Source organism: Loxodonta africana, chromosome 24, assembly GCF_030014295.1.
Source record: "Loxodonta africana isolate mLoxAfr1 chromosome 24, mLoxAfr1.hap2, whole genome shotgun sequence".
Classification (NCBI taxonomy): domain Eukaryota; kingdom Metazoa; phylum Chordata; class Mammalia; order Proboscidea; family Elephantidae; genus Loxodonta; species Loxodonta africana.
In genome coordinates, this window is record NC_087365.1 from 24,224,785 (window position 1) to 24,241,052 (window position 16,268).

At 43.5% G+C, this 16,268-nt stretch overlaps 1 protein-coding gene across 1 annotated transcript in view; it reads left to right on the forward strand.

Annotated features, from left to right (window-relative positions):
* The first annotated feature begins 7,721 nt into the window (after nt 1-7,721).
* LRRN4 (leucine rich repeat neuronal 4) overlaps nt 7,722-16,268 on the forward strand; it is a 28,373-nt gene continuing 19,826 nt past the window's right edge. The window contains exon 1 of the mRNA XM_064276466.1: nt 7,722-7,894. Coding sequence (XP_064132536.1) covers nt 7,722-7,894 — 173 coding nt within the window. The remainder of the gene's footprint in view (nt 7,895-16,268) is intronic.

A 16,268-nucleotide genomic window follows, 5' to 3' on the forward strand; every position in this document is an offset into this window, starting at 1 on the left:
CATGTGGAATGCTAAGTGTTGTTTATCAAAAGAGAAAAAATCAGCTTGTCCCCATTCTCTGTCCTGTCCTCTCAAATGTCTGTGCTGGCCCTGAATTCTCAGGGTCTTTGGGATAGTAGGCTTTCAGATTTCTTTAGATCAGAATCCCTTTTAGCAGATGAAATCTTAGTTGGGACCCTAAAAATCCAGCCATCCCCAAGCCCCAGAGCTCCATGGAACCCAGTTTGGGTACCACCAGATTAGTCTGGAAAAAGCCTGGGGCAACCTCCCCACGTCCGCATTCCTCTTGCGCACAAATCCCATGTTCCTTGGAAGAACCTCCTTAAGAAACACAAACAGAATGGGAATTAGACGTTTCTCTTTAGACCTGCTAACAGTCACAGAAGAAATAAAACCACAATGTTCTCTAGAAGCAAGGATGGCGAAACTGCATCTTGCTTACCTTGGACATTTCATCAGGGAAGACTAACCCCAAGAGAAGGGCATCACGTTTAGCAAAGTGGAGAGTCACCACAAATGAGGGAAATCCTCAATGACGTGGATTGACACAATCGCCCCAACAGTGGACTCAAACATACCAATGATGGTGAATATGGCACAGGGCCAGGCAACATTTCGTTCTGTTACGTATGAGGCGCTGTGAGTCGGAGCTGACTTCACAGCAACTAACAACTTCAGACCTGCTAACACTCCTGGCTAACGAATGTGGAAAAGATTCTTTTTGACTAAACAGATTTACTTCCTTCCACTGACTCACTACGTGACCTTGAGAATACTCATCATTCCCCTGTGTGTCTCAGATTCTTCAGTTGCTACAGAGCAAAAATCCCACAGCCACTCCTCCTCATGGGCAGATCCTGTCTGGGAACTTGGCAGGATATTTTTTCTCTTCTTCATCCTGGAAAAGTTGGGAAGTGAGGCCTTTGGCTGTGCCCTGAAATCCCTGGGATGCAACAGTGGGCCCTGCAGAGGAGGTGTTTAGACTTCAGAGCAGAATCCCTCTTTGCTAGAGGAAATCTTAGTTGGGACCCTAAAAACAAAGCCATCCCTGAGCCCAGAGTTCTACATAACCCAGTCTGGGTTCCACAACCCAGTTTTCGGAGAGGAACCCAGGGCCTCAAGCCTGTATGTATCTCTGATTCAAGATCTGTTATAAGAGGCTTTGGTGACCCCAAACAGGGGCTTGACAAAGAAGGCAAATGAGGTTCTCTAAAAAGAAAAAAAAAGTACTACCTGGAGGCAAGAATACAAGGTTGAACAGCACCTGGGGCCAGGGCTAAACATGTAGGCCCAGTGTTGGTGATGGTGGCTGGTTCTGGCCCATCACATAGCTGGTCAGGGATGCCCTACTGATGTTCACTACGTTTATGAGGAGAAAACAAGGACATCTTCTGGGCAACACTACAGAAGATCGAGGACCAGTGCTGTAATGGTGGGGTGTTTAGAAGGAGGGCTGGGGATGGAGGTCTGATGACGTGCTTACAAAATCCAGGGGCTTGCCTGAGTCTCTGCTACCACCTAACTTCCTTAAAGTTTCCCAAATTTATTAGGCAGGCCAGCACATGTGACTAATGTTATCTAAAAACAATGTCTGAATCATGGTGTTTTTTTTCTCATACTTAAAAAGCCCACACACCCAACTTCAGAATGGCCTTTTGGAAATCACCCGATTAAGGACTCCTAGGCCATTGCCGTTGAGGGTTAAATACAAAAAGCCAAACCAGTTGCCGTCAAGTCGACTGACTCTTGGTGACCCCACGAGTCAGAGTAGAACCGTGCTCCATAAAGTTTTCAACAGCTGTGATCTTTCAGAAGTAGATGGTCAGGGCTTTCTTCCAAGGAACCTCTGGGTGGGTTCAAACCACCAACCTTTTAGTTAGCAGCCAAGCACTCAACCATTTGTGCCACCCAGGGACTCCTGATACCCAGCATTAAACCCACACTGATTGCAACTTGAGACCTTGCTACTCAAAGTGTGGTCCTTAGACCAATAGCATTTGTCAGAAATGCAGACTCTCACAGGGCCGGAGATAGGACGTGGCAAGCGAGGCAGTTAGGGCATAAAATGTAAGGAAAAGTTCACTCTCAGGGCTGTGCAAGTACATTCTAGGGGCTTCCTTGCCTCACCCAAGTCCCAGCCCTGAGGCCACCCCAGACTTTCTAAATCAGAGTCTGCATTTTCACAAGCCCCTCAACTGATTTGGGTGCACCTCGAAGTTTAAGAACCTCTGGCCTAAGAGATGTGGCTTGGATTTGGCAGGGAGGATGGCAAACACTGGATGAACTGCCAAGAAAGAGTCTAGATTCCATCGACTGTGCAAGCCAGAGTTTTCACATCTTTAAAAACAGGGATGCCACCTTCCCTGCTATGCCATTGGGCTATTGGAAGGAAAATATGAAACAATGATGGGAAAAAAAAATTTAACTACAAAATGCATTGCAAATGTAAGGTACTATTTAAACCAAACCAAACCCGTTACCGTCGAGTTGATTCTGACTCATGGCGACCCTATCTATAGGACAGGGTAGAACTGCCCCACAGGGTTTTCAAGGAGCGGCTGGTGGATTCAAACTGCCAACCTTTTGGTTAACAGCCAAATGCTTAACCATTGTGCCATTATTTCAGAGTGTATATATTCAATTATAAAAGTATTTTATGTGCTTGTATTTCAAAGATAGGTGATAGTGTGGATTATTGTGCAGCGAATATATGCCCCCTTTCTCCTCCCACGGGGCAATGTATATACCCTACCCCTTTGATGCTGGGCTTGGCCATGTGACTTTCTTTGGCCGGAGGACATGATACAAGCAGAATCCTCAAACGTGCTTGTGCCATTTTGCCTGGCCTCTGGCACTGCTGCCATCCACTGTGAGAACAGGGGCCCCCAAGTAATCACTGCCCCTTCATCCAGAGCCTCAGAATGAGATGCAGCAGCAGCGCCCAACTCAATCCACAGCCTGGAGCCAAGGACAACAGATCAGCCAACCTGAGTGTGGGAGTAAACGCTTCTAACTGCAGCCACTAAATTTCATTTGTTAAGCAGCACTATTGTGAAAGAGCTGACTGATACAATATCCCAAGAATTAAAATAAGAAATCTATCCACATTAACACTCTCCTAAGACATGTACCATCAGTATTGTGGAGTGTGTCTTTCCACGCTTTATACCATCCTGTATCCTGGTTTGGGTTTTTGTTTGTTCGTTTTTTAAGCAAACATAACTTTTCTGTTGTATGTAAGATACAGAGATACAGGTTGTTTGGTTTTGCAAATTCAGTTTTTACATGTGCAATTCAGTGAGATTATGTTCATAAGGTTTACGCAATCAACACTGTTTCCAGATTATTCCACCGCCATTAACAGAAACTCAGTGCCCCTACGCAGTGACTCCCTATTGTTGTATTTTTAATAAAGTATCTATTAAGCCACTCCAGGTTCATGGAAATGGATTAATTAATTCATGAGATATTCACTGAACAAAAAGAACAACGTAATCTATTTACTGACTGCCAACCCAACGCACGGCACGGGGCTATGATCCTGCCCTAAAACAGCTTACAAGGCTTGACGCAGAATGCAATGCCTCATCTTTTTATTTTATTTTGTAGGTCTTTTTCTTTTTTTTTTTTTTAATTAGGCTCTACAGGAAAGCTAGACCTGCACCAAGCTATATGGGAGCATCTACGCAGTAACCCGGTTTCCTGTCTGCTCACATTTTTTTTCCTACCCCTTCGCAAAATATAACTGGCACCATTCTCAATATGATGAACTGGAATTGGCCCCAAAGCCTCTGAAACTTAAATCATGCAACTTTTTTACTGTAAACTATAAGAAAAAGTTTGCCATTTTAACTATTTTTAAGCGTCCAATTCAGTGACATTAATTACTTTGTGTAACCATCACCCCTATCCATTTCTGAAAGCTTCACACCACCCCAAACAAAAACTCAGTACCCTTCGGCAATAACTCCTAACCCCTCCTCCCCCCACTAACAGACTTCTATCTCTGCATTTGCCTGTTCTAGATATTTCATATGAGTGGGATCATATAATATTTGTTCTTTTGTGACTGACTTATTTCACTCAGCATATTTTCAGTGTTATCCACATGGTAGCAAGTATCAGAACGTCATACCTTCTGATGGATGAATACTATTCCACTGTATGGGTATACCACATTTTGTTCATCCGTTCATCTGCTGATGGACATGCCTCATATATTAAGATATTTTCTTACTTGCTCATCTGAGCCCATCCAATAAATTCTCTTAACAGATTGTGAATTTGATACTGTTTTCACCATAGCCAAAAGCTAAAAGCATCAGCCTAATCAAGAAGGGAAACCGGAAAAACAATACCAAAACCCAAAACCAAACCCAGTGCCATCGAGTTGATTCTGACTCATAGCAACCCTATAGGACAGAGTAGAACTGCCCCATAGAGTTTCCAAGGAGCGCCTGGCAGATTTGAACTGCCGATGTTTTGGTTAGCAGCCATAGTGCTTAACCACTACACCACCAGGGTTTCTGGAAAAACAATAGTAGAGGAAAATTTAAGCCCCAGTCTTAGAGTGTGTGTCTACGTATCTCCTCATCTGTAAAAAATCATTTTCCCTCATTGCTGTTGAGTTGACTCCAACTCCTGGCAACCCGGTGTGTGACAGAGTAGAACTGCCCCATAGGGTTTTCTTGGCTGTAACCTTTACAGAAGCAGATAGCCAGGCCTTTCTTCTGCACCAGCACTGGGTAGGTTCAAGCCATCAACCCTTACATTAGTAGTTGAGCACAAACTGCGTCACCTAGGAAACTTCATCTATAAAATAATAAGGGTGTTGAATTGTGTGGTTTCTTATAGCGTTTGGGGCTCCAATATTGTTTCATTAGGGTCTACTTTCCACCACAATTAGCAGGCATTCTCCGCCTCCTCCCATGTAACAACCTGAGACCTTGGTACCATGTATGTGCTTCTCCTGGAATGCTGGTGTCCCTCTGCCAACACTACCCCCACTACTGGTGTCAGGCCAGACAGTTACATAACTCAATTTCAGGGAGTATTGACAGGCTGCCACAGCAGTAAAGGACACCTCAGAGCAAGAGGGACACCAAGAGGTTAAGTGGCTATGCAAGCAATGTTAGAACAAGTGAAAGCAGGCTTCCACCTCCCCACAAGGCAGTCTCAACAATATCACATGGCTCATCACTGGTCTAAAAGTAGCCCTGGTGGCACAACAGCTAAGCACTTGGCGGGCTAACTGAAAGGTTGGCAGTTCGAACCCACTCAGCAGCTCCATGGGAGAAAGACGTGGCGATCTGCTCCCTTGAAAACCCTATAGGGCAGTTTTACTCTGCCATATGGGGTCACTATGAGTCAAAAATCAACTCCATGGCACCCAGCAACAACATCACTGGTCTATATGAACCCCATGAATTCTCCCAATCTCATCCTCTGGGTGAGGTAGGTATTATTAGTCTCATTGCACAAATTTGAAAATGGGCAGTGGTGTGGTGGTAAACATTAAAAAAACTTAGGGGGCAAGGGACTTGGATTTATAGCATGTGCCAATTTCCAAGGTGTAAATTCTCCACCATGACCAACTTCAAGCTACCAAAATGATGTCATAAGACATCATGGGTTGGTTGATGTGCAGAACTGGCTTGCCCTTGCTTCAATTCAGTTCACTGGAACCGTGACACAGAGAGGTTAAGCAACCTGTAAAGGTCACTCAGCTAGTATGTGGGGAGTTGGGATTTGAACTCAGACCTTCTGATTCCAGAGCTGTGCTATTCAGCACTACTCTTGATATTCCTATGTGAACAAGGCCTCCTGATGTTGTCCTTATTTGTGATAATGTTCCTATGCTGGTTTTTGTCAGAATATATTTGGCTTTGGCCTACAAAACTCCATAGACATTTTATTCTCCAATTATTTTACACTAGATTTCAAATGCAAGCATAGTGAAAACTTCTATTAAACATCTTTAGATCCTTGTAAACTTACACTAAAACAATAAAATTTAAAAATTAAAAAATCTTCCGATCCTAACTGCTGGCCTGCTTCTTCTGTATGACGTATGTTTTGCAGTTCTGGGTCAGAGGTAGGGTAAGCAAAGGCAGGAAAGAGTTCTGTCTTTTTCCCAACAGAGAAAACAGGAAACCATGACTGGCAACACCCCCATCCCAACCCACACTCCATCCGGCTGACTCAATTCTCCTCATTGCAGATAAATGAGTTTACAGCCCGTCCAGCCCGTGGCCAAATCCTGCCAGGGGCACTTTTCCTCAGGGGCTGAGCTCCGTGTTTACAAGCTGAGTGAAACGTTCTTGTCCTGACCTTTTCCTCCCTTTAGAAATGGTCCGTAGAGTCAGGTAGACACCAGGAGAGCCAATGGGCAGCCAAACACTTGGCCAGAAGCTGTTGAAAATCCATCGCTTGTAACACAAGAAAATTCACTCCAGGATAAGCCTGTTCGGGTAGGTAACATACATCGGCACCGTCAGTCTGATGGGAGACCACGGACATTGTGAGGCATACCTTGCCTAGCCAGCCCTTGTATCCGCGGATTCCGTATCTGCGGATTCAACCAACTCACATAGAAAACATGGTAGGGGGGGTGGCGGTGCTCAATGGCCATGAGGGCAACGGAGGGCAGCTCAGGGCCAGACAGGGCAGCTCAAGGCCAGACAGGGCGAGTTCCGCCGGAGGAACAGTATGCGCCTGTGAAGGAAACAGCTCCAGGGAGACGGAGGCAGCCGCCCCCACAATGAATGGGGCCGCGAAGGTACAGGAGCATGTTTGCACAGACGTCTAGGTCTGGAAAGGCAGAACAAAGCTGGCAAGCCCAGCACAGAGCACTCTCTGCACCGTGTAGGTGTGGGGCCCAAAGTTCACAGGACCTCCTGCCTGAAGGACCCGGAGCTCGAGGGTGGCCTGCGGCGGGAGGCCCGGTGCGACTGTCCTCCAAAGTGTCTGCTTTGATCCAGCGCGTCACGGCCGCGCCAGCCTAACCCGACCATCGGGATTCCACTTCAGAGTGAAAATGTTCGTTCCTATGCTACGTAAAAAATTTAAATATATACATATATGTGCATATATGTATATATATAATCTCCATTTTTATATAAGGGACTTGAGCATCCATGGATTTTGGCATCGCGGGGGCCCTGGAACCAATCCGCCCCACTCCCCGTGGATAATGAGGGAGGACTATGTTCACATATTTTAAAAACACTGTAGGGCCTAAATGAGGGCAGTGGTGGCTTAGTGATCCAATCCTCAGATTCGGTAGGAGAGACCCAGTTTCGATTCCCAGCCAATGGACCTCGTGCGCAGACACCACCCATCTGTCAGTGGAGGCTTGCGTGTTGCTATGATGCTGAACGGGTTTTAGCAGAGCTTCCACAGTAAGACAGACTATAAAGAAAGGCCTCCCAATCTACTTCTGAAAATCAGTGAAGGCCATATGAATCACAATGGTATAATCCCTTTATTCATAAGCTCATTGGGAGTCAGTAGCCAGCTCAACAGCAGCTAACAACAACGGGTTACAAATGTCTGACTTTCAGACAACCTTTAGTTACCAACCAACCTGGTAAAGCCTATCAGGAAAAAATTGACTTGGTGTTTGACCCGGGCTCCCACACACAGTCTCGCGCTTCTGCCGCGTGCACAGATGCTACAGCAGGTCCTTGGGCAGCTGCTGACAGCAGCCAGGCCTCTGCGACATGGTGCACCCAGCCTTGGCCTGCAGCAGCGAGCAGAGAGCCCGCATGCACCTGCCTCCATCGGAGCTCAGAAATGGCTCAGCCCCTCCTTCCGAGTGCCCTAAGCACCGCTGCTTGGCTCTGCATGACGGGCCTGTAGGTGGTGCTGCCCATGCTTGTTCCCAGTACAACAGGTCAGTGCACTGCGCTGGGCACACAGCCGGGCCCTGCCTAACTCAGCCCTACCCCATCCCGCGGGGCCCTCCTCTCTGTGCAGCCCCGTGCCATCATGGCACCTCTCTGTGTTTCTTTGTCCCCCACGTTACACATGTGGGATTTCACTATTGCAGCAATTCTTGGCCTTTTGGTGGCTGGAAAGGGGAGAGGGGTGGAGGCCGTCTTAGATTCCTGACGTCCATATGTTCATATATAGTTTCCTGTCGGTGGAGAACTTCGGACTTGGGTTTCCCTAAGCCTTCTCTTCCCAACACTTAAGCCCCAGCTCACTCTTACCTCATTCTTGGACTTTTCCTTGCATCCCAAGGCAGGGGCCTCATAGTTTTGGCAGAGGGGTCGACAGGACCGGTGAGGAGGTGATGGAGGAATGATCTGTCTGACCCCAATACCTTCCTACCCCTGTCCCCCAACCTTCCCTGCCGCTGCTGAGGAGGGTTCAAAACCCAGCAGAAATTCAGTGCGATGGTACAACCTAGATTTTTTAGTTCAAAGTCTGCAATAGGGTATCTAATTGGTCTCAAAGATTTTACAGAAGACATTCTTCTGAGTATTTTGGGTAATGTTAGCCCTTTAGGTATCTCTTCTCTTTAACTTTTCAACTGTGGAGAAGGTACATACAATGGTTGGAATAACAAAGGGACGCTACTTTGCTACACACATCAAAACATTATTATTATTACTGTATCATGTTAAATATGTTTAAGTATATCATTAATGTTTTTTATGCATATAAAGGTACACTATATACTACATACTAAACAAACATTTGACTAGCTGATTTTAGGTACCAATCGTACCTAAGGGTGCCAAACTTATGTACAAAATCAACTTAAAGACAGATTTAGGAGCTCATTGTAATCCGGGGACTGTCTATACTGAGTTTCAGTTTAAGGTGAAGGAAAAATCACATTGATTAAGGGTAGGGTTACACACCAGATTATTGTAATTGTTATCAGTAAGTTGTACACTTGTGAAAAGATAAATTGGCAAAAAAATATGTCTTGTGATAGATATATTACAAGAACAACAACAACAACAGAAGAGTAGCTGCTGAACCCACCTGGAGCAAAGGAGAATGAAGATCACCAAAGACACAAGGTAATTATGAGCCCAAGAGACAGAAAGGGCCACATAAACCAGAGACTACATCAGCCTGAGACCAGAAGAACTAGATGGTGCCTGCTACAACCGGCTACTGCTCTGACAGGGAACACAACAGAGAACCCCTGAGGGAGCAGGAGAACAGTGGGATGCAGACTTCAAATTGTCATAAAAAGACCAGACTTAGTGGTCTGACTGAGACTAGGAGCATGCCGGTGGTCATGGTCCCCAGACCTTCTGTTAGCCCAAGACAGGAACCATTCCCAAAGCCAACTCTTCAGACAGGGATTGGACTGGACAATGGGATAGAAAATGATACTGGTGAAGTATGAGCTTCTTGGATCAAGTAGACACATGAGACTATGTTGGCATCTCTTGTCTGGAGGGGAGATGAGACGGCAGAGGGGGTCAGAAGCTGGCCAAATGGACAAGAAAAGAGAGAGTGGAGAGAAGGAGTGTGCTGTCTCATTAGGGGAATAGCAATTAGGAGTATATAGCAACATGTATATGAATTTTTGTATGAGAGACTGACTTGATTTGTAAACTTTCGCTTAAAGCACAGTAAAAAAAAAAAAAGAGTAGCTGCTGAACCTGCTTATGTACAACCAAACACCTCATGAATTTGGTTCTTTGGTTTGAAGGTCATCCCAGTTAATTGGCCTAATAATGTGTTTAGTGCTTCTGTTCTACCTCCTAGTTGATAGCATAGTGCCAGGGGTTTTAAAAGCTTGCAGGCGGCCATCCGAGGCATGATAATTAATCTCTCTTAGCTTGGAGTCACAGAGGAAGAAGGAGAGTTGGAGAACAGGAGGAAGAAATAGAATGTGTGGCTAACTGCCTCCTTTGCGTGAAACAGAAGAATAGGGTGGTACCCAGCTGCCATTACAGAACATTTTGATCAAAAACTCTATAGAAGTATCCAGATAAAAGTGGGAAAATGCAGAACAGAATTGCAAATTTTCGTGGACTCCTGGCTTTCTGGAGCCATGGAGGCTGGATGAACTCCTGAAACTACTGCTCTGAGAAAATCTTTAAACCTTAAACCAAAAATATCTCCTGAAGTCTTCTTAAAACCCAAACAATAGTTTAGCTTAACTAGTAAAAAATTGTTTGCCTTGAGTATTACGCTCTTTTAAGAGCTATCCACAGGTAGTCCCAGACTTATGTTGGGGTTCCCTTCCGGCAACTCTCTCGTAAGTCGGTTCTGACTTAAGTCAAATAACTCTTTTTTTTTTTTTTTTTTTTAGTTTTCATTATTATTGGCTTTTATCATCAGTATCTTTATAAATTCAATCTTTATTTGTCTTTGGGAGTTGGAAACACTACATATAAATTTACAGAGAATGATAGCATCAGCAAGTTACACACTGCAACACTGTGTATAGTACATATTACTAACTATAAGAAGTACCGCCCCAAAAGAAAGATGGTAGTAAGTACAGTTCCTCATAGCTCAAATACATCAGAAGTCAGGGACTACTGGTATATGGGATCAAATTGACACCAGCAACTCGAAAGATTAGATTGAAACCTTAGGGGGCAGTGAGTTTATGTTAATGGGGGAGGAACAACTCAGAAAAAACAGGGTGAGAATGGCTGCACAACTCAAAGAATGTAATCCATGTCACTGAATTTTACACGTAGAAACTTGAATTGCTGTATGTTTTGCTGTGTATATTCTCAGTAATAACAAAAATAAAATAAAACATTTTAAAATAAGAGAGTTCTATCAATGAGAATTAAGTTTGGCTGCAAGTGACAGAAAACCCAAAATAATAGTGGCTCAAACAAAAGACAGACGTTTTCCCTCTTCTACCAAAAACTCCTCAGGTAGGTACGCCCAGGTCAATAAGGCATGTGAACCGTATCAGAAACCCACATTCTTTTATCTTTCTGCTCCACCATGTGTAGCTTTACTCCCAAAGTCATCTCATGGTCCAAGATGGCTGCTTTGGCTCTAGCCGTTATGCCATATGGACTCAGATAGCTTCAAAAGCTAGTGCCTTCAGAATAGAACTGTATTCCATAGGATTTACAATGGCTGATTTTTCAAAAGTAGGTCACCAGGCCTTTCTTCCAAGGAGCCTCTGGGTGGACTCGAACCTCCAGCCTTTCAGTTAGCAGCCAAGCTCATTAACTGTTTGCACCACCCAGGGACTCCAGGTAGCTTCAAGGGAGGTTGAACTGTTTGGTCTCTATTCTAAATAGTCAAGGGCTCAACTAGAAGTTAGGGTTATTTTACTGAGGAAGATGGTGAGAATAGATATTGCGGGACGTATACCTATCTCTGCCATAAGCATCTGCTATGTGTTAAGCACTATGCTAGCTGCTAAGAATAACATCGAACAGAGCTTATAATCTAGCAAGTCAGATAGATCTAAGCAAATAATTCTATAATATTGTATAATAAGCATTATGCTTGAGATGGTAAAAAGACATATAAGTACAAATAGGAAAGAGTAATTAATTTTGTTAGAGTCAGGGGAAGATCAAGGAAGATTTCCTAGCAGAGGGGACCTTTAAACTTGGCCTTGAAGGATGAGTAAGAGTTTGCCAAGTGTAGAGAAGGGCAGAAATTAGGTTAAACTTGGCTGAGGAGCCTACGGTGGGAAGAGAGCCAATGAATGCTCTTATCATGATGTGCCATGACCAAATTTCCATTTTAGAAACAGAAGTCTGACAGTTGACGGAGGATGGTTGGAAGGATGCTCACGCAAGAAGCTGGAGGGTCAGTTCAGAGACTATTCTGATTGCCCAGTTAAAAGACACTGAGGAATATAAGCATATGTTTATGTATATGCACGTATGTGTCTGCATGCACATATATTTATATATACAATAAAGCACTTATAGGGCACAAATACGGATACTTCTTAGTCATAACCAAATACGTCACATGATTGGTTTTCTGGGTTTAAAAGATTAGGACCATAGTTTCATGGAACATCTTGGTCATTTGGCTTAGTATGGTTCATAAAGTTATGTTCTACATCTTAGTTTGGTGAGTCGTGTCTGAGGTCTTAAAAGCTTGTGAGCAACCATCTAAGATACGACTATTGGTCTTTACTCATCTGGAGAAAAAGAGAAAGAAGGAAACCAAAGACTCAAGGAAGAAACTAGTCTAAAGGACAAATAGTCTACACGAACTACAGCCTCATTTACCTTGAGACGAGAAGAGCTAGATGGTGCCTGGCTACCACTACCAACTGTTCTAATCAGGGCCACAATAGATGGACCCTGATAAAATGGGAGAAAAATGTGGAAGAGAACCTAAAATTCCTTAAAAAAAAAAAAGCCTTACTGGACTTGTTGAGACTGGAATACTCCTAGGACTATTGCCCTGAGATACCCTCCAAACCTTGAACTAACTGAAGCTAACCCCTGAGGCCACCTTGTAGCTGAATAAGAGATTGGCTCACAAAATAATGAATATCACCTGTAAGTACTGTGCTCCTTTAAAAAATCACCTATTTGAGACCAAACAGTCAATAATTACTTTAAAACAAAGATGAGAATGCAAGGGGGCAGGGAAACTGAATTAATGGAAACAGAACAACCAGAATGGAAATAATGGGAATGTTCATGCATTGTGAAGAACACAACCAACGTCATTGAACAATTTGTGTAGAAATTGTTGAATGGAAACCTAAACTGCTGTGTAAACCTTCACCAAAAACACAATAAAATGTTATTTAAAAAAGAAAAAAGAGCAAGAGAGACTGAAGACTGGAGATAAGCCCCTAGAAAGAGAGACAGGAAGATTGGAGAGCTATTTCAGTGCTTGGCAATTGTGACCAACACTATTATTTTTCTACCAAAATCATTTTTCCTTCTTCCTTGCTAACAAAACTTGATTTTGACTGGGTGGCTGGGTCCAGTTCCAGCAATGAATCTTTACTGGTCTACGCTTACTGTGACAATTCTGTTACCCAACTTCCCCGCTATCTTTGCAGGAAGGGGTGGCCATGTGGCTCAGTTCTGACCAGTGAAGCCCAGAGGGAAGTATACCATAAGGATTCTAGGAAAGTCCTTTCAGTCCTGATACAGTTGGCTTTACCCTTCACCCTTTTTCATTCTTCCTGCCTTGAATGTACATATAATGCCTGGAGGTATAGCAGCCATCTTGCAACCAGAAGGCAACAAGCACGAAGATAAATGGAACACACTAAAGATAGTAGAGCCAAAAAAAACAAGTCCCATGGTATCATACAGCAGCTAAAGGGACACAAGTAGCTGCTTAGTTTGGACCTTTTATTGTGTGTTTATGTCACTGTTATAGTTGGACTTTCTTTAACTTGCAGCTGAACACATTCCTGATTGTGGTGAACAAGGAACAAGTGAATTTGTAGAGTCATGAAACAGAGAGTCGAGCTTGACTTTACAGTTTCTAGCTTGGCTAGCTGGGTGGATGGAAACCCCATTGGTAAATAAACATGTTACAGAAGGGGGGAGATCAGTGGGCATAGATAACAGATTTAGTTTGGGTGACTCTAAGATCTCAATCATGCCTGACATGATGCAATTCTATGAAATATGTGTGGACTTTTTCAATGGTGCTTCTCTAAATATCCTTGGAACTTTCCTTTTGAAATTCTCAGCAAAGCCTGGTGTACTTTCTCTGAGATATCCTCACTGTTGATAAATTTTCATTGCTTTCATGGGCATTCAATTTTTGGAAATATCCAAGACTAAATAAGGCGAGTTATGAGATTGTGATAAATAAAATATTTTGGTGAATGATTTAAGAAATAAAAGTAGCCCAATTTTGTTGTTGCTGTGTGTGTCAGTCATAAACTCCTGAAAGCAATTCCAGAACAAGAATTACAAACACGTTTTCAACAATGGAAGCGTCATTTGCAAAAGGACACAGCCTACTAAGTGACTTTTCTGAAGACCACCACTTTACAGATTTTTTTTTTTTTTAAATCACTCTCAGGAGTTGATGGTCCAAACATCTTCTCAAGTCAAACAAGAAGGTATTCTCCGTGTTCTCAAAACTCCTTAAAAAAAGGGAATGGTCTCAAAGTTCTAAATAATGGATTCTTTCTCAGACTTGCTTTGTGCAATTATTGTAATCTTAGTTCCTCCAGGAACAAAATAGAAATATAGCATGGGCCTCCCAACTAAAGAGAGCGTGGTGAACAAGAATTGATCAGCAACTTCTTAGAATTTGGAGTACCTCTGATAGCTTCCATAAAAACTTGTTATAATTACCTATCCACCTACCCATTGCCTTAGAGTCAATTCCAACTCACAGCAACCCTATAGGACAGAGTAGAACTGCCCCAGGGGATTTCCAATGAGCACCTGGTGGATTTGAACTGCCAACCTTTTGTTAGCAACCGTAGCTCTTAACCACTTCACCACCAAGGTTTCCAGGCATAATTAGTAATCATCAATAAAGTGATTTGTTATTAATATTATTGAGGGTTAATAACCATGTACTTACAATCTATATTATTTTGAGCAATGACACAAAGCCAATCTAATTTTTAAATTGCCTACATTTCCACCTCCCTAGGATTACTGAGTCGTACCTTCTTTTCTTCTCAACACTCCTCAGTGCCCACCCTCAGCTGATGAACTCACCTGTAGTTACTAAGCAGAGGGAGGTAATCAGAGGGGAACAGCCTCACCTTTTCACTCTGCATCTCTCCCCACAAAGTCTTTCCTCCCTCCTGTCCGGTGGGAAAAGTGCCCAGTCTCTAGCCTTCTGAGTACTCTCCGCTCATGACCTCTGAAGGGGTTCACTCCGGCAGCTTCTTCTTCTCCCTCCTGTAGCATTCACCCATCCCTATCTCCTGGCACATTCCCATCCAGCCTGCAAACATGTCCTGTATGTGTGGAGGTTTTTTTTTTTATATATTTTTTTTATTTTTTGTTGTGCTTTAAGTGAAAGTTTACAAATCAAGTCAGTCTCTCATACCAAAATTTATACACACCTTGCTATATACTCCTAGTTCCTCTCCCCCTAATGAGACAGCACACTCCTTCTCTCCACCCTATATTTTCCTGTCCATTCAGCCAGCTTCTGTCCCCCTCCACCTTCTCATCTCCCCTCCAGACAGGAGATGCCCACATAGTCTCATGTGTCTACTGGATCCAAGAAGCTCACTTCTCATCAGTATCATTTTCTATCCCGTAGTCTAGTCCAAAGCCGGTCTGAAGAGTTGGCTTTGGGAATGGTTCCCATCCTGGGCTAATAGAAGGTCTGAGAACCATGACCTCCAGGGTCCTTCAAGTCTCAGTCAGACCATTAAGTCTGGTCTCTTTATGAGAATTTGAGGTCTGCATCCCACTGCTCTTCTGCTCCCTCAGGGGTTCTCTGTTGTGTTCCCTGTCAGGGCAGTCATGGGCTGTAGCCAGGCACCATCTAGTTCTGGTCTCAGGCTGATGTAGTCTCTGGTTTATGTGGCCCTTTCTGTCTCTTGGGCTCATAATTACCTTGTGTCTTTGGTGTTCTTCATTCTCCTTTGCTCCAGGTGGGTTAAGACTCATTGATGCATCTTAGATGGCCACTTGCTAGCATTTAAGACCCCAGATGCCACTCTCCAAAGTGAGATGCAGAATGTTTTCTTAACAGATTTTATTATGCCAAATGACCAAGATGTCCCCTGAAACCATGGTCCCCAAACCCCCATCACTGTTATGCTGGCCTTTGAAGTGCTCAGTTTATTCAGGAAATTTCTTTGCGTTTGGTTTAGTCCAGTTGTGCTGACCTCTTCTGTATTGTGTGTAGTCATTCCCTTCGCCTAGAATAGTTCTTATGTACTATCTGATTAGTGAATACTCCTCTCCCTCCCTCCGAACTCTCATAACCATCAAATAATATTTCTTCCCTGTTTAAACTATTTCTTGAGTTCTTATAATAGTGGTCTCATACAATATTTTTCCTTCTGCGACTGACTAATTTCACTCAGCATAATACCTTCCGGATTCCTCCATGTTATGAAATGTTTCACAGATTCATCATTGCTCTTTATCGATGTGTAGTATTCCATTGTGTGAACATACCATAATTTATCCATTCATCCTTTGATGGGCACCTTGGTTGCTTCCATCTTTTTGCTATTGTAAACAGTGCTGGAATAAACATGGGTGTGCATATATCTGTTCATGTAAAGGCTCTTATTTCTCTAGGATATATTGCAAGGAGTGGGATTGCTGGATCGTATGGTAATTCTATTTCTAGCTTTTTAAGGAAGTGCCAAATAGATTTCCAAAGTGGTT